The sequence below is a fragment of the Megalobrama amblycephala genome, linkage group LG15, assembly GCF_018812025.1.
Source record: "Megalobrama amblycephala isolate DHTTF-2021 linkage group LG15, ASM1881202v1, whole genome shotgun sequence".
In the NCBI taxonomy this organism is placed as follows: Eukaryota; Metazoa; Chordata; class Actinopteri; order Cypriniformes; family Xenocyprididae; genus Megalobrama; species Megalobrama amblycephala.
The window spans coordinates 6868557-6896378 of record NC_063058.1 but is presented as its reverse complement, the minus strand read 5'-3'; the positions used below and the strand labels follow the sequence as shown (position 1 = coordinate 6896378).

General features: G+C 38.8%; 2 protein-coding genes across 4 annotated transcripts in view; one reads left to right on the top strand and one right to left on the bottom strand.

Annotated features, from left to right (window-relative positions):
* Window positions 1-249: 249 nt before the first annotated feature.
* On the top strand, window positions 250-24061 carry flnca (filamin C, gamma a (actin binding protein 280)). Of its 2 annotated transcripts, XM_048158274.1 has the most exons (48): window positions 250-1044; window positions 3015-3263; window positions 4177-4274; window positions 4845-4995; window positions 5709-5827; window positions 5941-6018; window positions 6117-6279; window positions 6358-6558; window positions 6706-6762; window positions 7319-7456; window positions 7764-7890; window positions 8235-8371; window positions 8461-8654; window positions 8749-8862; window positions 9040-9183; window positions 9322-9445; window positions 9531-9691; window positions 9778-9868; window positions 9944-10113; window positions 10226-10343; window positions 10465-10727; window positions 10805-11402; window positions 11494-11670; window positions 12985-13147; window positions 13266-13426; window positions 13563-13730; window positions 14789-14912; window positions 15005-15161; window positions 15255-15444; window positions 15540-15563; window positions 15696-15940; window positions 16102-16201; window positions 16293-16433; window positions 16677-16805; window positions 16897-17070; window positions 17180-17341; window positions 17416-17619; window positions 17733-17885; window positions 18822-18944; window positions 19081-19317; window positions 19427-19696; window positions 19803-19940; window positions 20027-20142; window positions 21252-21384; window positions 21553-21729; window positions 21876-22094; window positions 23013-23225; window positions 23343-24061. In XM_048158274.1, exons 1-48 carry the CDS (start codon window positions 666-668, stop codon window positions 23528-23530), a joined length of 8160 nt encoding a protein of 2719 aa, XP_048014231.1. In that variant the 5' UTR covers window positions 250-665; the 3' UTR covers window positions 23531-24061. The 2 variants fall into 2 exon arrangements, with proteins under 2 accessions (XP_048014231.1, XP_048014232.1); XM_048158275.1 differs by lacking the exon at window positions 6706-6762.
* A 1780-nt stretch (window positions 24062-25841) lies between these two features.
* kif15 (kinesin family member 15) overlaps window positions 25842-27822 on the bottom strand; it is a 32692-nt gene continuing 30711 nt past the window's right edge. For both annotated transcript variants that reach the window (XM_048158277.1, XM_048158278.1), the window contains exons 34-35: window positions 26604-26735; window positions 25842-26184 (exon numbers count right to left, since the gene is read on the bottom strand). In XM_048158277.1, coding sequence (XP_048014234.1) covers window positions 26125-26184; window positions 26604-26735 — 192 coding nt within the window. In that variant the 3' untranslated portion in view covers window positions 25842-26124. The remainder of the gene's footprint in view (window positions 26185-26603; window positions 26736-27822) is intronic.

Genomic DNA, 27822 nt, shown 5'->3' with positions numbered 1-27822 from the left:
ATATTGTAAAGTGTTGCCGCCGTCACTCTCTATTTTTGCTGTGACTTTGTCATACAGGGCTGGTGACCGCACAGTTTACAAATGAGAGGACATGCAGCCGCCCACTTACCCCGATAGTCCAGAAATAAGTGTGTCTCAACTGGCCAATCACAATGTGTGTCATTCATTTCGACCAATCTGATCTATGATAGATATCCTTCAGAATTAGAAAACTAGTTCGTCATACTCCAGTATACAGCATTACATCAGTGTGATGTAATCCCCGGGGTCCGGGGTGCATTTAAGCCCCCTTCATTCACCCTCTCTTCATTTCAAACGGAGTTTCACTCCTGCAATCTGTGGAGCAGCAAAGTGACTTTTTCATTTTTCAAAAAGTGACATTCTTCAAACGCGAAGTGTCCATTAAGAAGTGGCGACTACATTTGTCAGGGTACTGAGAATTAAAAACGGGGACCGGCCGCCGTGTAAACCGTAAATCGGATATCTATCATCGTCTTGACAGAAGATCCCTTTTCACAAGTATCTGTGAGAGTCTGTCTGTTTTTTGTTTTTCAACTTCATCCAAGTTTTGATCTGTTTAACAGCGAGCGCGCTTCTGACACGCTCCCGCAAAAGTGACGAGCTGTGAATTTCACGCATTAGAAGTATAAAAGGAAGAGTCCATCATGAGCAATTACACACATTTAGACGATCTCCCGCCACAATATTACCAGGGCACAGACCTTGGGGAAGAGGAAGAGGAAGAGGAAGAGATGCCAGCAACAGAGAAAGATCTGGCTGAGGACGCGCCGTGGAAGAAGATCCAGCAGAACACCTTCACCAGATGGTGCAATGAACATCTCAAATGCGTCAATAAGGGCATCACTGACCTCCAGAAAGACCTGAGCGATGGGCTCAAACTCATCGGGCTTCTGGAGGTCCTCAGTCAGAAGAAAATGTACAGAAAGCATCATGTCAGACCAAACTTCAGACAAATGAAATTGGAGAACGTGTCGGTGGCCCTGGAGTTTCTGGACAGAGAGCGAATCAAACTAGTGTCAATAGGTAAGTTCTGCTTTAACTAGTTAAACAGGAATAAACACCAACACTTAACGTTTCTATTTTTTATGTTCAAGTTCTAAAATATTGTATAGACCCTTTAACATTTAGATAACAATTTAGATTAGAGTATGCTGTTTACTATTTACTAGGAGTTTTACTTCAATGAACTCATAGTTACTGCCTATTGATAGTAAATAAGGTTGTTGTTGTAGTGGTTATGTTTAGGTATGGGGTAAGGGACCTAGAATGTGGTCATGCAGAGTAAGGCATTAATATGTGCTTTATAAACAGCCAATATGCTAGTAATATCTAGTTAATAGTGAAATTGTGTTCCATTTCTATTCAAACTTCGAACAGTAGGGTATCAGTTCAAGGTTTTTTTATTGTCAGGTAGGAATATCTGCTTCATATTATAACTTTACATGGTCAATCTGTTTAACATTAAAATATTTGTACTTACGGAACCCTAACCCTAACGAATTACTTATGAATAAAAGTAACTTATTCATATTCGTTAATTACTTAGAAGTGAAGTTATCATGCACTAACAAATCTCGTTGATATTACTGCTGTTTGTGTATCTCAAGTAAAGTTGACTGGCAAACCTCTATGTCACACACAAGCCTGCCTGTAAACCTTATCAGCAGTCAGATGCTCACTTCTTTACCTCAATTCTAAAGTTGAGGTGTCAGGTCAGAGGCTGGAGTAGTATTTCAGCACCATGTACGAGTAGTTCACATTGGGCTTCCATGTGTCAGTGAAATGGAAAATAGTTTTAAGGGGCTTCAGCTTGTTTGTTGAATAAAGGTGAAAGGTTATATCTGATCTATGTTGTAATATGACATGTTGTAATAACTTGTTGGAGAATTAATACAGAGGAAATATTGCAGTTAAATCACTGTAGGTTTGCAGTTCACTGGTCAATGTTTAGTGCTGCTTTGATAGATAAAGAACAGCACTTTGTGTAAAGCAGTGGTGTTTGACTAGTTCATTCAAAAATGAAATTTATATCATTAATTACTGACCCTCATGTTGTTCTAAACCCACAAAACTTTAATTTATCTTCGGAACACAAATGAAGATCTTTTAAATGAAATCTAAGAGCTTTCTGTCCCTCCATTGACAGTCTACGCAACAACCAAAAAAGTTCATGAAGAAATCTTAAAACTAATCCATATGAATTTAGCAGTTTATTAATTTTTTTTTTTTGAAGAGACACAATCGCTTTATATGATGAACAGATTAAATTTAGGCTTTTTTCACATATAAACATTGATCAGTGGTAAGAGAAACTCAACCGTACTTGCTTGACGTGTGAGAACAAACCTCATTGGTTCTTGTGGAAGTTCAAATGTGCTGTGTAACACATGAGAACAAACCTTATCATTGGTTCTCGCATATCAAGCAAATGTGCTTGAGCTTCCGTTAACCACAACTGATGTGTGTGTTGATGGATTATTCATGTGACTAAAAGCTTAAATGAAATATATTCATAAATATAAAGCAATCGAGTCTCTTCAGAAAATTGACTAAACCGCTCACTTCATATGGATTAGTTTTACGATCTCTTTATGAACTTTTTGAAGCCTTAAATTTGTAGTTGGGAGTTAATGGAGGGATAGAAATCTCTCAGATTTCATCAAGATCTTCATATGTTTTTCGAAGATGAACAAATGTCTTACGAGTTTTAGAACAACATGAAGGTGAGTAATTAATGAGAGAATTTTTGGGTGAACTAGATCTTTTATAGCCTGGAACTACTATTAATACAAACATAAATAATGTTGTGTGTTTTGCAGAAAAAAAAATTATACATCTTTTGAGTTCATGTTGACATCTTAGGTCTTTGTAATCTTCTTTATGATGGGAATGGTAATCAAAGCAAGTGATTCAAAGAAATGTGAAAAATTAAACCCAATGTCAATTTGTAAAGTCCATTTGATAAATCGTTTTTTTTGTGATTGTCTTTGTAGACAGCAAAGCCATTGTAGATGGGAACTTGAAGCTGATTCTGGGTCTCATATGGACACTCATTCTCCATTATTCTATCTCCATGCCCATGTGGGATGATGAGGATGATGAAGATGTTAAGAAACTCACTCCCAAACAAAGATTGCTGGGCTGGATTCAGAACAAGGTTCCAGAGCTGCCTATTAACAACTTCAACAAGGACTGGAGGGATGGCAAGGCTCTTGGTGCCCTTGTGGACAACTGTGCCCCTGGTAAGAACACATTCTGACATTATCAGGTGTAGCTGTCTGCTTGGTTTGACTTTGGACAGTTGTGGTTGGGTGAGGAACAGTCAAGTTTGCCCAGAGATTTCAGGTTCTCACTGGGCATGTAACGGTACATGTATTCGTACTGAACCATTACGGTACGGACGTCACGGTTCGGTGCATACAGTCAAGCGATCCACACTCCAATCCATTAGCGCGCGTGTTAATGCAACACTGTTTGCTAACCACCACAACAGGAAAAAGCACAGAAAAAGAAGAGACAGTCTATGCATAGAGATATGTTTACGTGTAATCTCTCAACCAGTGTTTCAATCGCTGAAAGACTTCAATAAAGCAGCTTGAGAATAATATCTCATGCAGCATTACATTTACCTCAGGCAAGTCATTTAGTGTCCACAGCATGTTAGTTCACTAGAGAAATGTTATGTTTAGTTGTTTAGTTTTACACCCCTAGTTCTGTAATTGTTAACTTGGTTTAACTTGCAATACAATAGAGAACAAGAGCTTTGTATATTTCATCACGACCTACTTCCTGCTCCACTTGTTGCTCACATGGAGTCATACTGAGCAGAACTAAAGTGTTTACTTCAGTGTAGCTGATATGAAACAGTCCCTGCGAGACAGTCATGACCATACAAGGTGTTGCTGGCTTTTGACAAAAGCACAGCATTACCATTATCATTATATATTTAGGCTACATTACATGTTTGGTTAGACATTTTCTATAAACAATTTCTAAAGAGCAGACCAAGTTTATGGGAGGCTGATGTCATAACTGATGTAATAACTGTTTCAATAAAATGTTTCCATCACTTTTTTATGTATAGTTTGTGGCTTAAGACCAAATTAATACTTTGACTTTAATGATTCACTCACATCAATTTAACTCTTTCTATAGGTCTGTGCCCTGACTGGAAGACATGGGACCCCAACCAGCCCGTTGCAAATGCTCGTGAGGCCATGCAGCAGGCTGATGACTGGCTCGGCGTGCCACAGGTGAACATCCACTTAAATTTAACACCGCATGTTCAGCCAATGAATTTACTTCAGTCATAAGGAAGGTAGTGTCTGTGTAAAATGTTAGTGGTTTCAGCACTTTGACACATAGTGGTGCCTGCTCCATTATCCTCATGGGATAAGTGTGACATTCCATGGATGGTGTAGCATGTGTGTCATAAATTCTTGGGGCTGAATTCCCTGCTGACTGTTGAGGGGATGTGGGAGGGGTCTGGCTCCTGGTAAATCCTGACCTTGGCTTGTTGAAGGCCGCTGTCAAACCTCAGCACTGTTTGGATAAATATAGTATCTGAAGAGATTGCCACCACCCTGTGATGGTGGAACAAACGTGATGGTGAAAAGAAAATGTTGGAAGGGAGTGGCTTCTAACTGCAATGTTTATCTCATCATAAATAAGCTTTCTGACTAGTTCACTAGTTACTTCTCCAATGGAAATTAAGTGTAATAACTTTAATTAGCACAAACTTACCCAACTTGAAAGCAGTTATTAGTGAACGAGGCCCTGTATACTTAATTCTCATCAGACATCTATGAATTTTTGATCTCTAGGTGATAGCTCCAGAGGAAATTGTGGATCCAGATGTGGATGAGCATTCAGTGATGACGTACCTCTCTCAGTTTCCCAAAGCTAAACTAAAGCCTGGAGCCCCTCTCAAGCCAAAGCAGCTGTACCCCAAAAAAGCCAAGGCCTATGGACCAGGTGAGCAAACTAAAGCTGTTGAAACGTCACGAAAAGTGCTTTGTCGGCAAGAGTTTTTGAGCTACACATACAAATTCAGTCAAATTCATTTTAAAATAAGAGCTATTTATGCTTTATCTTGGGAACTTTGCATTAGGGATGCCACAGTTCTCAATATAATATTGAACCATTCAGTACAGCATCCACGGTTCAATACGCACTTGTGAATTGCGTTTAAATCTTTCCGAATGGACTCTATGCACGTTCACTTCCGTGTTTTTCCTCAGGCCACATATTTACATCCGGTGCTGCGACATAAGCCATTGTTCCTTCCCTAGAGCTGTCAAAATGACTGAGGAGAAGAAGACTTTTTAGTGTCGCTGCTTACAAGAACTTCCCCGGATTACTGTAAACAGTGTCCATCGCATTGTGAGGCTGTCAGCTGTCACACTGTCCAGTAAAACGGAGAAGCAAATGGAGAATTTACAGTACTTTATAAACTATAATCACTAGCTTCTAGTAATGTCTGTCCACGTGTTCATGAGAGAGTCGAGTTGTGGCATATGACGTAGGATGTAGAAGTAGCGTAAGCTTAGATGAGAGTAAGATGCTTCTCGCGGTTCAAACAGATAGGGCTGGGCAACACTTCGGCCGGAATCGGCTTGTGTTTCGGAAACCAGTGATTCTGAGTATTGCTGTTGAAAGACTTGACTTTTTCTTTTGTTTGGAAACAGGTATTGAGCCTCAGGGGAACATGGTTTTGAAGCCAGCTGTATTTACTGTAGAGACACTGGAGGCAGGACTTGGTGAAGTGATTGTATATGTAGAGGACCCAGAGGGTCACACTGAAGAGGTGAGATGTGACAGATATATTTTTCTAACATTCTGTAAATGTTGCATCAATGTAAATCAAACCATCAATGACATTTTAACTACAATCCATCTTTTAATTTTGTTAAAATTAAGGCTAAAGTTGTCCCCAACAATGACAAGAAAAGGACATTCTCTGTCACCTATGTGCCCAAGGTTGAGGGACCCCACAAGGTATGTATGAACATGGTTGATTGTACATTGTCCATTTCAAAGTATAACCCGTTTTGCTTCCAGTGGCATAGATGTTTATTTATTCTATTATATCACAGGTGAAAGTACTCTTTGCCGGTCAGGACATTGATAAGAGCCCCTTCATGGTGAATGTGGCGAAGGCTCTGGGTGATCCCAACAAAGTTCAGGCTCGAGGTCCAGGTTTAGAGCCAGTGGGCAATGTGGCCCATAAACCTACTTATTTTGACATCTATACTGCAGGTAAGCAGAATGCACAATGTGTTTTGGAAGAGGTTTTTCTATATGAAGCTGCTCTAACGGTTGTCTCACGCATTTCAGGTGCTGGGGCTGGAGATGTTAGTGTGGTCATTGTTGACCCTCAGAATAAAAACAACACTGTGGAAGTTATTCTAGAAAACAAGGGTGATAACATCTTCCGTTGCACCTACAAACCTCTGCAGGAGGGGCCACACACCATCCATGTGACCTTTGCTGGGCAGCCCATACCCAACAGCCCCTTTAAAGTGAACATCTCTGAAGGTAAGCATCTGATCATTTTCCTTTCTTATATACCTTGCTGATATATACAAATGTCTTTGAACATGTCAGCCATATTGGAACGGTGGGCAACAAAGAAAGTCAAAGAATCTCCCCCACACCAAAAAAAAACAATTGTTTATTTTGTAGCACGCCCTAAACCTTCTGCGTTGCCTCCGAAGCAGATACCCCCTCATAAAAAGAAAGGTGCGCATACCTCTGCGGGCTAAAGCTTAGCTTCTTGCTTGGCGCAGCAGCTTAATTCCTACCATACAACAAAACACCCATTTTGAGGCATGGTAGGAAAGGGGCAAAACCAAAGTTAGTGTGTTTGTATTGAACATCAAAGTTCATTGTTCAAACTGAAGTTGTTGTTCAAACTGTGATATTTGCATGAGTGTCATGTTGAAAAAAAGCATAGATTTTAAATAGATTTTTATACATCTTGTTGAAATTGAGCAAAGTATTTTGGGCTTGGGTGTAATATCGTCAGTTTGGATGTTTTTAAAATGACCATTCCAACAATCTGTTGTTGTAATGCTGGTATGTTTTTGTATTGCATTTCATGAATGTCCTATTGTATTTTATGGATGTCTTTACTTATCATAAATAACTTGATTGTCCTGTTGTCCTGTTTTCCTGTTTGTCATCAGAGCAACTCACCAGAAGCACAGCACCTCGCTTGACCTTACTAACACTGCTTCAGTCTATGCATTTAAAAAAAGTTTGGGACATTTTATAATCTCTTCATTTTCCCCATCAGCCAGCAATGCCAATGCCTGTCGTGCAACTGGCCGAGGACTGCAGCCTAAGGGCGTTCGAGTTAAGGAGGTGGCGGATTTCACAGTTTTTACCAAAGGAGCAGGAACTGGAGAGTTGAAGGTCTCAGTGAAAGGGCCAGGTGAGTCTTTCTTTCTCTCAGGGGTACATTGTGGGGATTGTTTTAATATTAAAACTGCATACTTGTATTCTTACACAATTACCTTTCCAAGAAGAAGAAAAAAAAAACTTCTTGGAAATGTTAGCTAAATGTTAATTAACTAAATGTTAATGACTACATAGCCACCCTTGGCTAGATAACTATGACTATTAATTGTATACATTTTGACTCAGTACTACATTATAAATACATTTTACAAGTCTCTTTGCTCATTAATTAATGTGGCTACATTTAGACAAAGCTGAGAATTGTTTGCATATGTTTTCAGGAGGAGTAGACGTGCCTGTGAAAGTACGTGATGTTGGTGATGGAGTGTTCAAGTGTGATTATTGTCCCGTTAAGCCTGGAAAATATAATGTAAACATCACATGGGGAGGCCAGCCTATCCCACGCAGGTGAGAGCTAGTTGTACAACTTGGTTAACCACTGTAATGCAAATATGCACACCTTCTCCTTGCTGTGATTTTGCCAAGTAAGACATATTTTTGTTGATCCTAGAACAACATTCCTGTCCAAAAACATAGTCCTAAACCTATCCCTACCCCTCGACCTACCCCTGCCCATAACTTATCCCTAAAATCAGAGGGAAATGATAGATGAATAAGAATCTGTCAAATCTGATTGGTTGATTGAAATGTTCTACTTGGTGAAATGACATTCACTCCTTCCTCTGTGTCAAAGTTTCCCCTATTATATTATATGTCAGATCTCAGCACTCTTTAAAATGTGATTATTTTAGCCCATTTGAAGTGGAGGTCAGCAAGGAAGCTGGACCACAAAAGGTGCGGGCTTGGGGACCTGGCTTGAAGACGGGGATGGTTGGAAAGTCAGCTGACTTTGTTGTTGAGGCTATTGGTACAGAAGTAGGAACTCTAGGTAGGTAATTCTGTATGAGGAAGAAAATAACTAAGATAATTTATTTTATGCGTCCATCTAATATTAGGTGCATTATCTTTTCTTTAAAGGTTTTTCTATTGAGGGCCCTTCTCAAGCAAAGATAGAGTGTGATGATAAAGGTGATGGTTCCTGTGATGTGCGTTACTGGCCCACCGAACCTGGAGATTATGCGGTTCATGTCATCTGTGATGATGAAGATATCAAAGACAGCCCATTCATGGCACATATCCTTCCAGCAGCTAATGATGTCTACCCTGAGAAGGTGGTTAACACATGGAAACAATAATCAAAAGTCATCTCTTATTGTCTTTTGTTGTCAATGCCGGTGTTATTGATCTGATGGATCTCTTGTGCAGGTCAAAGCATTTGGGCCAGGCCTGGAGCCCACCGGAGTTATTGTCAACAAATCAACACAATTCACTGTTGACGCTCGAGAAGCTGGCAAAGGCAGTCTGAAGATCTATGCTCAGGTTTGTCCATGTGTAATATTCTCAATGTTTTCCTTTGGCAATGATTGTTAGACACCAGTCCTGCAAGCAGAATCAGTGTTAATAAGACAAAGACTGAGTTACTCAAACCAACAGATGTGAATTCTTAAATATTTTTGCAAACTGGCTGTTTTATATTTTTGCAAACTTTTCTTCTAGGATGCCGAAGGCTGTGTGATTGACATTCAGATCACTGATAAGGGAGATGGCACTTTTGTTTGTATGTATGTTCCTACCAAGCCGTTGAAGCACACCATCATAATTACCTGGGGGGAGGTCAACGTACCCAAGAGTCCCTTCAGAGTGAGTATTCCCAGTGTAGTATTTTGGTTTGTATTATGCTGTGTTTAGATGAGTCATTGTTTTCTTTGAGATTTTGCTTTGTTTGTTGCACATCATTGCTGATTTAATAGACCATAACTTAAAAATTTGTTTTTAAAGGTTCTGGTTGGTGAAGGCTGTCACCCTGACAAAGTGAAGGTCTATGGACCTGGAGTTGAGAAAACTGGCCTAAAGGCAAATGAGCCCACCTACTTCACTGTCGACTGCGGTGAAGCTGGCCAAGGTTTGCATAATGAGTTTGTTTTTTCTTGTTATATGATGCAGTAAAAGAGTATTTAGTGTGGCTAACCATTCTGACTATATCTTAGGTGATGTCAGCATTGGGATCAAATGTGCCCCAGGTGTGGTGGGTCCAGCAGAGGCAGATATAGATTTTGACATCATTAAAAATGACAACGACACCTTCACTGTCAAGTACACGCCCCCTGGCCCTGGCCGTTACACCATCATGGTGCTTTTTGCAGATCAGGTAAAACACTGAAAAAACTTCATTCTTCTTGCCTGCACCCAATCGCACACTAATGCTAAGTGAACATCTCAAACTGTTTAAAACAGGAAATCCCCAACAGCCCATTCAAAGTCAAGGTGGATCCATCTCATGACGCTGGTAAAGTCAGGGCTGAAGGTCCTGGACTGAACAAGACAGGTGGGTATAAGCCAGAACATTAATACCTTAAGCCCCAGAGAAATGACTTTTAATTGACACAGCTCTGCTTTACAGGCGTTCAAGTGGATATTCCAACCCATTTCACCATCTTCACGAAGGGAGCAGGAAAGGCAAAACCAGAGGTGCAGTTCAAAAGTGCCGCCAAAGGAAACGCTGTTAAAGATTTTGAGATCATTGATAATCATGACTACTCCTACACTGTGAAGTACACTGCTCTTCATCAGGTCAGAGTCACTATCCTCTATTCCACTTTGTTTTTGCTTTGAACATGAGTATTATTAAGATTGAAAAGGTTATGTCTCACCAGCAATAAATGCCTAATCTTCTGCAAATTAGGGTGAGATGGCTGTCATGGTCACACATGGTGGAGATCCCATTCCCAAAAGCCCTTTCAAAGTCACAGTCGCCCCTTCACTTGATCTTGGCAAAGTCAAAGTTCAAGGCCTTAATGAAAGTAAGGACTTTAACTCAACAGTTAAACCATTTATGCCAAAGTATTTTTCTTCTACTCTTTACAACCTCAGCTACCAACTTTAAACACTCTAATGCTTAATAAACTGCTGTATGTGTTGCAGAAGTGGAAGTTGGAAAGGACCAAGAGTTCACTGTTAACACAAAAGGGGCAGGTGGACAGGGTATTGTAAAAGTGAGCATAACCTCACCCTCTGGTAGACCAATACCTTGTAAGTTGGAGTCAGACAAGACAAAAGAGGCCACCTGTGTGAAATATATCCCACCTGAGGAGGGTAATTACAAGGTGGACATCAGCTATGATGGGAACCCTGTTCCAGGAAGTCCCTTTTCTGTGGAGGGACTCATGCCTGCCGATCCTTCCAAGGTAAGATCACAGGAATAAAAGGTCTCTTAACTTATTGTGTGAGCTCTATAATTTAATGTTACTGGATTTCCCACTAGGTTCGTGCCTTTGGACCAGGACTTAAGGGTGGTATTGTCGGCCAGCCTGCACCGTTCACTATAGACACAAAAGGGGCAGGCGCTGGTGGTCTGGGTCTAACATTGGAAGGCCCCTGTGAGGCTAAGATTGAGTGCCAAGACAACGGCGATGGAACCTGCTCTGTTTTCTACTTGCCCACAGAGGCTGGTGACTATAACATCAATATCCTATTTGGGGAAGCTCACATCCCTGGCTCTCCTTTCAAAGCTGTTGTCAAGCCAGCTCTGGATGCTGGAAAGGTTATAGTGAGTGGACCAGGACTAGAGAGGGCTAAAGCTGGCGAGGTGGCCAGTTTCACAGTCGACTGCAGTAGAGCCGGAGAGGCTGAACTCACCATTGAGATTGTGTCGGATTCAGGGGCTCAAGCTGAAGTTTGTATTCAAAAGAACAACGATGGAACATTCTCCGTAACCTACACCCCGCTCTTTCATGGGATACACACCATCACAATCAAATATGGAGGTCAGCAGGTGCCCAAGAGCCCCATACATGTTAAGGTGGAGCCATCTGTGGACACAAGTGGGATTAAAGTGTATGGACCAGGAGTCGAGCCCAGAGGTAATATTTAACAATTTTAACAACTTTCTGTGATTAACTTTCCAACTGCAAATCAGTTATACCTTATTTTCCTGTTTTTCTGTCACTTAAGGGGTTCTCAGGGACGTGACAACACACTTCATTGTGGATGCCCGGGCCCAGACTAAGACCAAAGGAGGGAATCATGTTAAGATTCGCATCAACAATCCATCAGGCGCAAACACAGATGCATATATCACTGATAAGGGTGACGGCACATATAGAGTGGAATATACTGCTTTTGAGGATGGTACGTCACTCAAACACTGAACAAATAAGTTTAAAGTGAGGGTTTTTTGAAGGCTTTCAAAGAGTTTTAATTATTTTATATATAAATACCCATGAATGCTTAGTGAGTCTTATGTTTTTCACTTGTGATATCTAGTAAAGAAGGTGGAGGAACCTTTTTAGAAAGAGATACATGTATGTATGTAGCCGCTTTTCCATTGAAATTACCCTGAACGATTTGTCCCAGGAACTTTTTCCCAGGAACTTTTTTCCCCCAGACCTGTTGCTGTCTGCATTTCCATCATGGTCTAAAGTACTGTGAAGATTAGGCAAGTGACGTAGGACTGTGCGCGACTTTTCAGTTCCCGCTGGATTTCGTCCTCCGCAAATAAACTTAATAGAGTCTGAACCTCGTCACGGTCCATTGGTCGAATTTTTTAAACTCTTGTTGATTTGAATTCATTGTTGAATAGCAAACAATTCTTACTGCATGCACCACAGAATTTTAAAATGGTGGTTGAAATAAAATGCTGTGTGCAGTCAACCAATCAAAATGCTGCGTAAACTCAACCAATCAGCATGTTCAGCGCCCAAGTCCCATCCCCAAAAGTTTCTGAACTTAGTACTACCTCGTGAGCAGGGACTTTCTGAGGGGCGAATTTTTACCTGGAACTTCATTTAGATCCTGGTTCCTGTGGTCAAAACACACAGAGTACCATTCCAAAGTCTCTAGTTCCTAGGAAAAGATCCTGCGTTGGAAAAGCGGCTTATATCATACAGTGGATTGGGTATATCACCCTTTGTGGTCCACTTTCTTGTAGAGTTTAGCTCCAACCCTAATCGAACACACATGACCAAGCTAAGGTCTTTATAAGAAAGTTACAGGTAGGTTGGAGCTAAACTCTGCAGGAAAGTGGAGCTTAAGGGCCAGAGTTGAGAAACCCTCGGGAGTGTATACAGACAAGACAGATTTTGAGAAGCTTTCAGAGCTTAGAAGGGGTACTGAATGAGAGCATATGACAGATGGAGAGGGAGGTTATAAATAGGAAATGCATTGTAAAAAGAGATCATTAAATAGTTGTGAGCCTGACTAGAGCCCTCTGCAGCAGTACAGAAATACATCTTATATTAATACCAATGACAGCTGCAGTTCACTGTTAAACAGAGCCTGTCACAAATACTTTCTAGAAACACTACAAAAGCAAAAGGTTATTTAATAGATGCAATTCTAAATGAAATATTACAATACAATGCAAAATAGCTTTATGTAGCCTATGAAGTAAGATTGGCATAAAGCTGAATTCTTCAAATGAAAGTATCTTTTTGCTTTGTGTAGGTTTGCACCTGATCGAGGTCTTTTATGATGAGGTTGCTGTTCCTAAGAGTCCCTTTAAAGTGTCAGTTGTAGAAGGTTGTGACCCAACACGTGTTCGAGCTTATGGTCCAGGCCTGGAAGGTGGCTTAGTCAACAAACCCAACTGCTTCACAGTGGAGACAAGGTATGCGTATACTGTAGCATCATTGATACCGTAAGAGAAACTGTCATATTTGCTATAAAGCTCAATTGGATTTGGGAAATTTACATCTCATTGTACATTAATGCTTATCATTTTAAAGGGGTGCTGGGACTGGTGGTTTGGGCTTGACCATTGAAGGAGCATCAGAAGCCAAAATGTTCTGTAAGGACAACAAAGATGGTAGTTGCAGTGTTGAATATATGCCTTTCACTGCTGGAGACTATGATGTCAATATCACTTATGGAGGCCAGCCTATTCCAGGTAAAATATTATCTACCTAAATACCTATAAAGATGTTAAATACCTATACAATATGACTGTTTTATCTATACATATTATTTTTTACTTCAAATGTATAGTTCTATAACTACTTTATATTTGGGGTTACTGTTCTCAGGCAGTCCATTCCGGGTTCTGGTTAAGGATGTGGTGGATGTCAGTAAGGTGAAGTGCTCAGGTCCTGGACTTGCTAACAGAGTTACAGCACATGCTCCACAAACCTTCACTGTGGACAGCAGCAAAGCAGGTCTGGCTCCTCTAGAGGTGCAGCTATATGGACCAAAAGGTACATAACATAAACCCCTTGCTTTGAGCCAGTCTAACGCTAAATAATTTGTAGACTGTAGAAGACTCTATTGCTGAATTCAAAAACTGCATACTACATACTACTCTTACTATTTCTGCCATAGAAAGATATGGTAAAAGTAGTATGAGTAGTATACTAGTATGTAGGGCTGAACAATTAATCGAAATGAACCAGAATTACCTTTTTTTATGCACAGCTTGTCAGTGAAGCACGGCTCTATAATCAGTAGTAAATGGTGCTCCATCCGAAAGCACTGCAAGTGTGAGTCACTTGTCCAACAAAAGACAACATTTAAAACATTTTCATAGTTTATTGTTTGAAATAACATCCTTCTGTGAGATGATGTTACTTCTTACACAGAATAAGGCACACACCATATTATTTCATAGTATTCTATACAGTGACATGCTATGTCGATGAGCACTGCAATAAATATAGGCTGAATTCAGGTTGATTGGGACACTTTTTCCAAAATGTGAAAATGTGTCCCAATCACTCTGAATTCACTCCACTTTATTATCATGAAAATACCTGAGAAGACTTGAAGAACTAAGATAAACCATATATTGTCATAGTCATGTCTTTATTAGTCATGCTTAATAAATCAATGCGTTTCGATCATCTGTTGATTCAGCTACAGCGATAGTATGATGCAGGGATTTCCTGGAATGGCCTGTTATCTTACTTCTGCGGGTCATATTTGGAGTTTCTGCACGAGAGCGCCCTCTGGCTTTCAGATGGAGCAGCATTTACTACTGATCACAAAGCTGTGCTTCACTGACAAGCTGTGTATAAAAAATTGCAGTCTTTGCCAAATAGCGTTCGGTTTAATTTCGATTAATCTTGCAGCCATACTAGTATGCGGTTCCAAATATGCAGTATACGTTCCATATTTGCCTCCCCAGACAGCAACATATTGTGGCCCAGATCCAGCCCACATTTGGTACATGTGGATATCATGCGGCTCTGATGTGAGCCGACACTTTGTTGCTGTCAGGGTCTGACCAATGCAATCTTCACTTTGTTCTGTCTTACAGGAACTCTTGAGCCTGTTGTTGTTAAAAACAACCGAGATGGAACACATACCGTCAACTACACCCCTGCACAGGAGGGGCCGCACACTGTGTCTGTCAAATACGCCAACCAAGAAGTACCTGGCAGGTAAGATCTTAAAGATCTTATTTTATTGTTACCTTATGACAGCAATGTGACTTGAAGACATAATTTTGCTTTTATTTTGTGGTTGTAAACAGTCCATTCAAAGTCAATTCAGCCCCCTCACACGATGCCAGTAAGGTGCGGGCAAGCGGACCTGGTCTGGACACTAAAGGAGTTGCTGCCAGTCTACCAGTGGAGTTTACCATTGATGCTCGTGATGCAGGGAAAGGCCTTCTGACAGTTCAGATCCTTGTGAGCACTTTCTCTCTCTCTATATAAATAGGAAACCTAAAAAATTGCCATATATTACCAAAGCAGTACATTTAAATGTTGTGTTCCATTTAGGATCCAGAGGGAAAGCCGAAAAAAGCCAGCATTCAAGACAACAGAGATGGAACTTACACTGTATCTTATGTGCCAGATATGACTGGCCGCTACACCATAACCATTAAGTATGGTGGAGATAACATTCCATACTCGCCTTACAATGTCCAAGCCTTTCCAACTGGTGATGCCAGCAAATGTCTGCTCACAGGTATTCTTTTAATTTTTGTGCTTGGTGTTTTGAGCTTTATTTTCACACCTCTGGTTTTACTGATTTTTATTTATTTATTTGCTTTTTATTTTCAGTGTCTATTGGAGGACGTGGTGTTGGTAAGGAATCAGGAAATTAATTTAAAATAATTGTATTATTGTATAATGGTGGGATATTCTATAATGAAATATTCTACCATTCCACCAAGTAATATGTTTCCAGAATTAAATTCTTTGTTGTTATTTGAGCAGAAAGTCTTGGGCCCAATATTAAGATGGCAGAAGAGACGTTCATCACTGTGGATGCCAAGGCTGCTGGAAAAGGGAAGGTGACATGTACAGTTCTGACCCCAAATGGCATTGAGCTGGATATGGATGTTACAGAAAATCCCGATGGCACCTTCGACATATATTATACTGCACCCGAGCCGGGAAAATATGTCATCACAATCCGCTTTGGAGGGCAACACATTCCTAAAAGCCCTTTTCAAGTCATGGTAAGTGATAATACTGAACAGGTGTGTTGAACTGTGTATCACAGGCCTATTGATATCAATACCAGGGACATTACAACAGAAAGAGATTCGAAAGAGATGGTTAAAAAATTCAATACTGCAGTGACAGAAAGACAGTTTGAAATGTTGATTGTCTTTCTTAGGCTACAGATCAACCTGTTCCACCAAGAGACGACGCAAAGCCCATGTTTCAACCCCTGAACCTTGTTATCCCATTCACTGTCCAGCAAGGAGAGCTCAGTGGTAACATCTTTAATCATGTTCATTTGGAGCAAAAATGTTACTACTCTTGTGTGCTGTTGTCAGAAGTATACCAAGATTGTTTTATTTTCAGGGGAGGTGCGTATGCCCTCTGGTAAGACAGCTCGTCCCTTCATCAGGGACAACAAAGATGGAACGGTCACAGTGCAATTTCAGCCTACAGAGAGAGGCCTTCATGAAATGGACATCAAGTATGATGGCAACCACATCCCAGGTTGGACTTTCTTGTCACTTTATGTGCAAAATGCCCCAAAAAGCATTTGGACACTCAAGATGTACTTAAAATGTATAACTTATAAACTCATTGGCATTTGCAAACACATAATGCTAGCTGAGAGTTTCACTTTTCAGTGTTCAAATACGTATTGAGACCTGTTTAAGTTATTTAAGATGGTGGAATGATACACAGCATCATGTAGTTTACAGAATCACAACTTGAATGCAATTATGTTCACAGGAAGTCCTTTGCAGTTCTATGTTGATGTAATGAACAGTGGAATGGTGACTGCCTACGGACCTGGTTTGTGTCATGGGATTGTCAATAAACTGGCCACTTTTACGGTTGTTACCAAGAATGCCGGACAAGGTACATAAATGTGTTTGCCGCAAAGCAAATTTATAAATATATTTTTTTATAAAAAGTGTGCCAAATAGTCCATTTTGTTTGCCCGTCACAGGTGGTTTGTCCCTTGCTGTAGAGGGTCCATCTAAAGCTGAAATCAGTTGTAAGGACAATAAAGATGGTACATGCACTGTGTCCTACTTACCCACCACACCTGGTGATTACAACATCATCGTCAAGTTTGACAACAGCCATATTCCTGGCAGCCCCTTCACGGCAAAAATTACTGGTATGATAAGAAATGTGTCACTAAGAATTAGACCTGGTAAAAATAACGAAACTCTTGCCCATATGTTGGTGACTTTCCATTCTCATCGTTAATATGTCTGTTCATGTAGGTGACGATTCACTCCGAAGGTCTCAGCTGAACGTTGGCACAGCAGCAGATGTCTCACTGAAGATCACAGAAACGGACCTAAACTATCTGACGGCTAGCATCAAAGCTCCGTCAGGAAAGGACGAACCTTGCCTACTGAAGAGGTTGCCCAACCGGCACATTGGTAAGCACAAGAGGCCATAAAATCTTTCTGCATACACTGGATTGGCATTGATTAATCTCTGCTCCCCTCACTAGGTCTGTCCTTCACCCCAAAGGAAGTGGGGGAGCATGAGGTCAGCGTGAGGAAGAGTGGGAAACATGTGAACAACAGCCCTTTTAAGATTATGGTAGGACCATCAGAAATTGGTGAGGCTAGCAGAGTCAAGGCCTTTGGTAAAGGTTTAGTTGAAGCACATACCTTTGAAGTGGCCGAGTTCTTTGTGGACACCAGAAATGCTGGTATGTTCTTATTTATTTATTTATTTTTTGCTCTTGCATGATTTGTCTATCCATTATTTCAAATTCAAATCGAGTGTAATGCACCTAATTGAACTGATTGTCTTGATTCAAAGGATATGGAGGACTTGGATTGTCCATCGAGGGCCCAAGTAAGGTGGATATCAATTGTGAGGATATGGAAGATGGAACATGTAAGGTGACATATTGCCCCACTGAACCAGGCAACTACATCATCAACATCAAGTTTGCAGAAAAACACATACCAGGTTACTTTTTCAATGTTTCTTTCCAGTGATCTATGGAAGCTTGTTTCCGCCACTAAATAAAAAACTAAAAAAAGTAATTGCGACTTTTTATCTCACAATTCTGACTTCTTTTTCTCAGAATTGACTTTATATCTCACAATTCTGACTTTATATCTCGCAATTCTGACTTTATAACTCGCAATTCTGACTTTATAACTTGCAATTCTGACTTTATATCTCACAATTCCGACTTTATATCTCACAATTCTGACTTTATATCTTGCAATTCCGACTTTTTATCTCACAATTCTGACTTTATAACTTGCAATTCTGACTTTATATCTCACAATTCTGACTTTTTTCTTGCAATTGTGTTTTTATCATGCTTTTGTGAGTTTTTTGCGACTTTATCTCACAATTCTGACTTTTTTTCCCTCAGAATTGCAAGATATAAACTCAATTACGAGTTATAAAGTCAGAATTGCATGATATAAACTTACAATTCTGACTTTATAAAGTGCAATTCTAAGAAAAACGTCTTTTTTCCCTCACAATTGGACATTATAACACGCAATTGCGAGTTTATATCTCACAATTCTGACTTTATAACTCGCAATTCTGACTTTAAATCACACAATTCTGACTTTATAACTTGCAATTCTGACTTTATATCACACAATTCTGACTTTATAAGTCGCAATTCTGAATTTATATCTCGCAATTCTGACTTTATAACTCGTAATTGTGTTTATATCTCGCAATTCTGAGAAAAAAGGTAAGAATTGTGAGATAAAAACTCACAATTGCAAGAAAAAAGTCAAATTGTAAGATAAAAAGTCACAATTACCTTTGTTATTTCATGGCGGAAACAAGCTTCCATAGTAATATGCTCATGTAGGCTGGCAGTCCATTACAGGAGAGATTTGTAACATTTTGTTTGCTCGCCCCACTCTGTAGGAAGCCCTTTCACAGTGAAGGTAACAGGAGAAGGAAGGATGAAGGAGAGTATAACAAGGAAAAGGCAAGCTGCCTCTATTGCTTCAGTGGGCAGCGCATGTGACCTAAACCTTAAAATTCCAGGTAAAAACAAATACCAGTAAAGGAGAGTATAATACAGTCACAGTATTAGCCAAGGTGTCTGAAAACAACTAAAAATGTCTTTAAAATTTTCTGATAAAATGAAAAAAAAAAATCTCTCTGATTCATTTTTACTTAGGAAATTGGTTTCAGATGATGTCAGCACAGGAGCGCTTAACTCGTACCTTCACACGCAGTAGCCACATGTACACACGTACAGAACGCACTGAAATCAGCAAGACGCACGGTGGTGAGACTAAACGTGAAGTACACGTAGAGGAGAGCACACAGCTCGGTGGTGACCCTTTCAGAGATGTATTTGAGTCCTTCCTGGGAAGAGATCGATTGGGTAGCTTTGGTACAGTTCTGCAAGAGGGTAAGGGTAAAACATTTTTATGCAGTACTTACATTCCCCCCCTTTCCCGCCACCAAAAAACACCACCACCTACAGCTCTGGTTACCTTTACTTGTTTTCCCCTTTCCAGGTGACACAGGGATTCAGGAAATGACAGCCCAGGTGACCAGCCCTGGTGGAAATGTAACAGATGCAGAGATCGTTGATAGCGGAAACAGTACCTACAGAGTCCGCTTCGTACCTACCGATATGGGTTCTCACACTGTCAACGTCAAATACAGGGGTGAGCATGTCCCTGGAAGCCCCTTCCAGTTTACAGTTGGGCCCCTCGGGGAAGGAGGTTCCCACAAGGTCCGGGCTGGAGGCACAGGCCTAGAGAGAGCTGTTGCAAAAGTTCCTGGTATGTTTCAAACTAATTGTGTTTTCCTCTTATTTCTGTAATAGAAATTTACATCATTTTTTTCCCTTTCATTTAATGCATCTCTCTTTTCATTACCCTATGATAGCTGAATTCAGTATTTGGACAAGAGAGGCTGGAGCAGGCGGTCTGTCCATTGCTATAGAGGGGCCAAGCAAGGCTGAAATCTCATTTGAAGATAGAAAAGATGGATCCTGTGGTGTTATTTACATTGTGCAAGAGCCAGGTAAGGTTTACAAAGAAGTTGCTATGATTTGAGTCACAATCAGATAGCAAAACCATTGCATTCTCATTCTCCATTTCTCCTCTCAGGTGACTATGAAGTTTCCATCAAGTTCAATAATGAGCATATCCCAGATAGCCCCTTTGTTGTTCCTGTTGCCACATTGTCTGATGATGCACGTCGACTTACTGTTACAAGCCTTCAGGTAAGCTCCAAGTTGGTCAGCAACAGTGAAATAAAAGCTTGCCAGAACAACTCTTTTTGCTCTTTGAGTCATGGCTGAGTTATTTTTGTCCGCGAACTGTAATTCGACTCTCATGTCTGTCCAGGGCCATACTATTATTTTGTTGAGCAGAGATTAAGTGTTCTTATGTTACTCTCTTTACTCTTTACTCTATCTATCTATCTATCTATCTAATCATCATCTCACAAATATTGACTTTATATCTCGCAATTCTGACTTTATAACTCACAATTCTGACTTTATAACTCCCAATTCTGACTTTATAACTCACAATTCTGACTTTATAACTCCCATTTCACATTATATTTCACAATTCTGACTTTATATCTCACAATTCTGACTTTATAACTCGCAATTCTGACTTTATAACTCACAATTCTGACTTTATAACTCGCAATTCTGATATTATATTTCACAATTCTGACTTTATAACTCACAATTCTGACTTTATAACTCCTAATTCTGACTTTATATCTCGCAATTATGACTTTATAACTCACAATTCTGACTTTATCTCACAATTCTGACTTTATATCTCACAATTCTGACTTTATCTCACAATTCTGACTTTATATCTCGCAATTCTGACTTTATCTCACAATTCTGACTTTATATCACAATCACTTTATCTCACAATTCTGACTTTATAACTGATTGTGTTCACAATTCTGACTTTATAACTCCCAATTCTGACATTATATTTCACAATTCTGACTTTATAACTCCCAATTCTGACATTATATTTCACAATTCTGACTTTATATCTCGCAATTCTGACTTTATAACTCGCAATTCTGACTTTATAACTCACAATTCTGACTTTATAATTCCCAAATTCTGACTTTATAACTCCCAATTCTGACTTTATAACTCCCAATTCTGACTTTATAACTCACAATTCTGACTTTATCTCACAATTCTGACTTCATAACTCGCAATTCTGATTGTGTTCTTATGTGTACTCTCTATCTATCTATCTATCTATCTATCTATCTATCATCTGTCTGTTTGTCTGTCTGTCTGTATTTGAGCATTTTGTCTCAAACTTGAATTCATCTTTTCACTTTCAGGAGAAGGATTTGAAGGTTAATCAGGAAGCCTCATTTGCGGTTCAGAGGAATGGGGCAAGGGGTGTCATAGATGCTAAAGTACACGCCCCCTCTGGTGTAGTAGAGGAGTGTTATGTCACTGAACTGGATAGCGGTGAGTTGTAGACTTGTTTATTTTTGTCTTAAGAACATTGGCTATTCAAAGTCATCTTTGTTTATATAGTGCTTTATACAATACAGATTGTAAAAGATGACAAATGTTACTTTAATTGAAAAGGCAACATTTAATTGTTCAAACATTATAATTCCCTCCTTTTCATAGACAAGAATGCAATTCGCTTCATTCCACGTGAGAATGGCGTTCATTCGATTGATGTGAAGTTCAATGGAAGCCATATCCCAGGAAGTCCATTCAGAGTCCGTGTCGGAGAAGCAGAAAGTGTTGGCGACCCAGGAATGGTGTCTGCCTTTGGTCCAGGACTTGAGGGTGGACGCACAGGTATTGGTCCATTGTAATCCTCTGCTTGATAAGTGCAATATGTAAAGATTAGTATTATGAAGGATTTAGCTGTAGATGGTCTTGCTCGGTCAGTTATAAATCATCAGCAGATCCCATTTTAATCTGATGTTCTTACTGTTCTGTAGGAGTCCCCTCTGAGTTTGTCGTCAACACATGCAAGGCTGGTTCAGGTTCCTTATCTGTTACTATTGATGGTCCCTCAAAGGTCAAAATGGACTGCACTGAGTGCCTAGAAGGTTACAAAGTGTCTTATACACCTATGGCACCAGGCAACTACCTTATATGCATCAAATATGGTGGCCCACAGCATATTGTTGGCAGTCCTTTCAAAGCAAAAGTTACAGGTAGGATGAACTCAAATTAATTGAATTCGTACTTTGTTGTTATGTCTCAAATTCTGCCATTGGTTATGGTAAAACTGTTTCTGGTTCAATACAATCTAAGTTGTGGGACATCCAGTGTGTTTTTTCAGCTATGTAATATTTGCGCAATTAGAGAGTTGTGACTGGCTTTTAACCCTCTGGGGTCTGAGGATTTTTGGGGCCCTGAGAAGTTTTGACATGCCCTTACATTTGTGCTTTTTTCAGTTGTTCATAAACATATTAATGACAAAAGTGTCATTACACTGTATTCAGCACAAACTAGGCTACAATAATATGTGAGGAACATGTATGTACATGTTTGTTTTTTTGAAGGAATAACGTTTATGCGTGGTTATTGAAAAAACAAAAAACTTAAGTCACTGAAATAAGGCCAAAACAAATATGTTAAATCTGTGTTTACAAGATTTCTGGGTACTGGTGGTTGTATACTGGTGGTTGTTTTTGCCTCAAAATTATGTAAAAATTATCCTGCCTACTCGTTCATATAAAACAATATATTGATTTACATTTTGTAAGATGCTTTTTGTCAAGAAACACAGTATGCGTGGAGGTGTGAATCATCATGAATAATGCTGTGATTCACACCCAAGAAGACAAAAGATTCGCATACTAACCTCTAATGACCTGCATATTAATGAGCTCTTTCAGTCATGTAGGCTGTGAAAAACCCTCTGTGATCATGCTGATAACAGGATTAATGTCCACTCGACAAAAAAACAAAAAACAAAAAAAAAACATGATTTTTGTGATCTCATGCATGCACGTATTATAGCACATCATGTGAAGAAAATTTTGTATAGGCCTATGTTAAATTACAGTACCAATCAAAAGATTGGACACATTTTTTTAAAAGAAGTCTTAACACATCTCTTGTTGTAGGTATGCGTCTGTCTGGCGGCCACAGTTTGCATGAAACTTCATCAGTCATTGTGGAGACTGTTACCAAAACCTCTAAGATGGCCGGAGCTTACAGCTCTCTGTCCAGCTCACAGTCAACTTCAGACGCCAGTAAGGTCGTATGTCATGGTGCTGGCCTCTCCAAAGCCTTTGTGGGTCAGAAGAACAACTTTTCCGTTGACTGTAGTAAAGCAGGTAAAATCAAACAAAAATTAAGTCAATAATGGTGTGTCACCAACAAAATACATAATTATACATGATATTTATTTCGCTGTCAGAGGAACATAATATTATTTTCTTTTCTTTTTTCAGGTTCAAACATGCTAATGGTCGGTGTCCATGGTCCCAGAACCCCATGTGAAGATGTGGCTGTTAAACATATGGGAAACAAGCTTTACAATGTAACCTACACAGTGAAGGAGAAAGGAAACTATGTGGTTATTGTTAAATGGGGGGATGAAAGTGTACCAGGAAGTCCCTTCCATGTGATCGCTCCCTAAAAGTCAAACCTCTAGAGTTCCTAATCAAGAATAAATAATGAAAAAAGAAATGAACAACATTCGCTTAATTCAATAGAAAGAATATATATATATATATTAACTTCTCTGAAGAAAAGCTTATTTTATGACAGAAGCTGATCTTAGAGGCCGCTGCCCTTTATTTAATGCTAACCAATTTGACGCAAAAGCATTTTAATACTGTGTTGGATGCAGAAATGTACCTTTTATTGTTAAAAGAGTGAAGAATTTTAATTAAAAAAGAATATAGTTTAATTAAATAAGTATGTCGTTGAAAGGCTGTTTTGTTTAATCACCAAAAGAGAAAATGTGAGTATTTTACAGAGGGAGATTTATTGTTCTTAAAGGCACTTTTGTTAGTCAGGGGAAATCAGCAATATGGTTTTGTGTTCTGACAATTTCAACAGTGTATAGATGTATCCAGTGCTTTTATATGCTTTATAGAATGATATTTTGTTATCTTAACCAACTATTTAATATGCATTTGAAAACTTAAATAAAGAATAAAACTAAGCATGTTGTGGTTGTTTTTTCATTCACAAAACCTAGCCATTTCAAGACTAGCCTCTTAGGACAGATAGCTTGTCAGTTAAAATCATAACATTATTGTTTTTAAAAATAATTATTCATTTTAATGTGATATTGGACAAGCCTAGTTTGCTCATTTAAATATAGGTAAAGTATATCCTATATGGCTCCCAAGTTTTGCAATAGCGTTCAACTTTAGGAACTCCAGACCAGGGAGTCCCATATTTAACCTACTGATCCCCATTCGCTTTTGCATAAACACCTGCTCATATTAAAATGTTTCTAGTTCATGAACCCTTGTCACCTTGTGGAAAATTTTAATAGACCTGGGTAATGTAAAACAAGTATAATTAAACCACAGGAAATAACTTTCATTTGTAAATCTGGTGGCTCCCTACTACAACTACTTGAATATTATATTTGGAAATCCAGATGATTTAACACTGATTTTAGCACACTATAGAAGGGAAGTAGGCATATTTAATGTGGGGTCAGGTTGTCGCATATGAATGAACACTTTTCAAGATTATACAGTGAAAGACAACTGGACATTTAAAGGGTTAGTTCACCCAAAAAATTAATTACTCACCCTCATGTCATTCTACACCCGTAAGAAACATAACGTAACAAAGCCTCGTTTATTGAAATCACGTGACTTTGGCAGTTTGATACACACTCTGAACCACTAATTCAAAATTCAAAACAAAAGAGTCGCCCATCACTAGATATTGTTGTTTTTAACAACAAAAATAAAGTTGTTTTTTTGTTTTTTTGGTGCACAAAAAGTATTCTTGTCACTTTATAACAGTTCATGTGACTACAGTGGTTCAAACTTACCGTTTTAAATATGTCTTCAATAGCTTTCTGGGCACGTGAAAGTGTTCATTATCTTGCCAATATTAATTATCTTGTTAATTATCCTGTCAATAGAGGCCTCACTGAGCCAACGGATTTTAACAAAAATATTTTAATTAGTGTTCCGAAGATGAACGAAGCTCTTAGGGGTGTAGAACGACATGAGGGTGAGGAATTAATGACATCATTTTCATTTTTGGGTGAACTAACCCTTTAAGAAACATCAGTCAAGCAAGCATTTTTGTATCACGACACTGGTTTAATTTCATTTTTGACATGACAAATTTGAATCATTCTTAATCAGTGTTGGGGGTAACACATTACAAGTAACACATAATCAGATTACTTTTCCCAAGTAACTAGTACAGAATTACTTTTATATTTACAACAAAATACCCAAGTTACTTTTTCAAATAAGTAACGGAAGTTACTTTTTCACATTTATTGACTGACAGCTCTCCTGTCTCCATGTTGAGAGAAATCAAGGGTAAGATTTGTGTGCGCCGTGTAAACATGACGGTTATTCTAGACTAAATGTGAACGCATTTACTCATCTCACTTGCACAAAAACAAAATCAGTATTCCTCAAAATTAATAAAAACAAATGCAAAGTCAGAATATTTCGCAAACCTGCAACAATTAATGTTAAAAAATAGAAATATATTTTATGTATTTAATCTCTTTATTATCCAATGTCTTTGCTGCTGACCTTGATGATCCAATTCAACAATACTAATAAGCAAAAATGACTTTAGATAAACAGTGCAACTTCTGCTATATATATATATTTTTTTTTTTTTTTTTTTTTTTTTTGAATACAGTTTTGCAATTGAGGACATTTTATTACATTTAGATCACTTCTAGGTACGAATTTAGCCCCGAAATATGAATAAGTAGTTACACACATAAATATTTTTTGAAAGGTTTAATAGAATTTTTTATAGAAAAATAATTACAATTCATAAATTGTGTACAACAAGCTACTGTTTAGAACAGAAAGGGAATTAAAAAAAAAAAGACAAAATTAAAAAAAAAAAAAGATAAAAATGGAAGTAAAAATCAAATCAAAATTGAAAAGAAAAACATAAATGACAGACACACAAAATCAACAGACATCTGAGAAATCCCAAAATGGCGTCTAAAAACCCGAATTCATTTAGTTTTTACTTCCAGCGTGTTCAAGGGCGAGTATGTTATTGGCCTGTTGGAGGACTTTCTTCTATATGAAGAGACTGCTTGAGTTTGCTGTTCTCCTGAAAACACAGACAGATTTAATAAAATCCTGCAGATAGAATTGCCAAAGTAATGACTTGCACATCTTGAGATATAGCCTATAAAAAAATAAAAAATAAAAAAACAACAACCATGCAATTGAATTTTATCACGACAATTATACATGCACAGGCAATATTTTTGGTGCGGCAAAAAGGCTAAATAACGACTTATATAGTAATGGCAGATTTCAAAACACTGCTTCAGGAAGCTTCGGAGCATTATGAATCTTTTGTGTCGAATCATGATTTGGATGGTGAACCGCCAAACTGCTGAAATCAAGTGACTTTTGACTGATTCGACATGCTGATTCATAACGCTCCGAAGCTTCCTGAAGCAGTAGCCGGCTGTCTTATATGGTCTCTGGTTTTATGCATAAAAACTGTCGGTTCATACTGACCTCCTGTAGTTTGGTCATCTCCTTTTTCAATTTGACCAGGTACTCAATCTTCTGCTTGGGGTTCTGATGACCCAGCAGTTTCCCATTTTCCTCAGCCAGATGGTCCACCTGCTTTCTCAGAACCTCAATTTCCTGAAAGACACCACAATTAAAAAAAATGTACATTTACAGACATTTCAATGAACTAAAAGTCCCCTTGATCCGGAAGTTGCAAACAACTTTTCTCCAGTGTTGTGACGTATTTCCAAGTGAAAGGGAATATTGAATAGAGGGCAGAGTTTTACTTTAGCGCTCCTCCTCTCCATATCTCGCTCATAGCAGACACACGGTTGGAGGGGAGTGGTTTAAGCATTTTCAACCCAAGCCGTCAATCTGACATCATCAGAGAAGGAACGCCATTCCAGACCAGAAGTAACTTAGTCATCATTTGTTAATCCTCTTGTTCCAAATCCATATGACACTTTTTCTTTTTTGTTCCATGGAAGAAAGAATTTTACTTGGTATGGAAAATTGTGGCCAGAACACTATGAAACACTGCAGGGTTAAGAAGCTTTGCCTCAGCTTTAATGGTCATCAAATGTTAATGTTTGATATCAATAATATGTGAGAACCAAAGAACAACACATTTTGGTCTACAAATTATATTTTAGAGCTACAGATGCACAGATGAATTTTGATCTCTTCACAACAAAACTATTGTATAAAAGAGTTTTATAACATCTTAAAAATAGTTTGTCTGACTCTCAACATATTGGTATATTATATCTCTAAGTCTTTTAGTGGTCCACAGAAGACAGTCAGTCATACGGTTCTGGAAACACGTGGGCTGAGTAAAAAAATGACGACGGAATAGCTCATCAAATAATATGAGAATTTTTTAGTAGTAAAGTCCAACCAATCCAATCAATTCCCTTCCCAATCATCAGGGTTCAACATTAATGATTTCTGACCAGGCCAGTGGTTCACATTTCTACTTGCCATGGCCCACCACAAAAAAATAAATAATTCAATAAAATACAATACAAGGTTAAATGGGTCAGAAACAAGGAATACAATAACTAATAACTAAGATTGTCAAGACACCAACATAGCAGTCACATTTCTTGATATAAATTTCGATACCACAGTAAAAAATACTAGCCTAACACACTGAGAGGCAGCTTTGTGCGCATGCTTTGGGTGTGTGCTTGAATGGTTTAAAATGGCTTTAAAAGTTAAA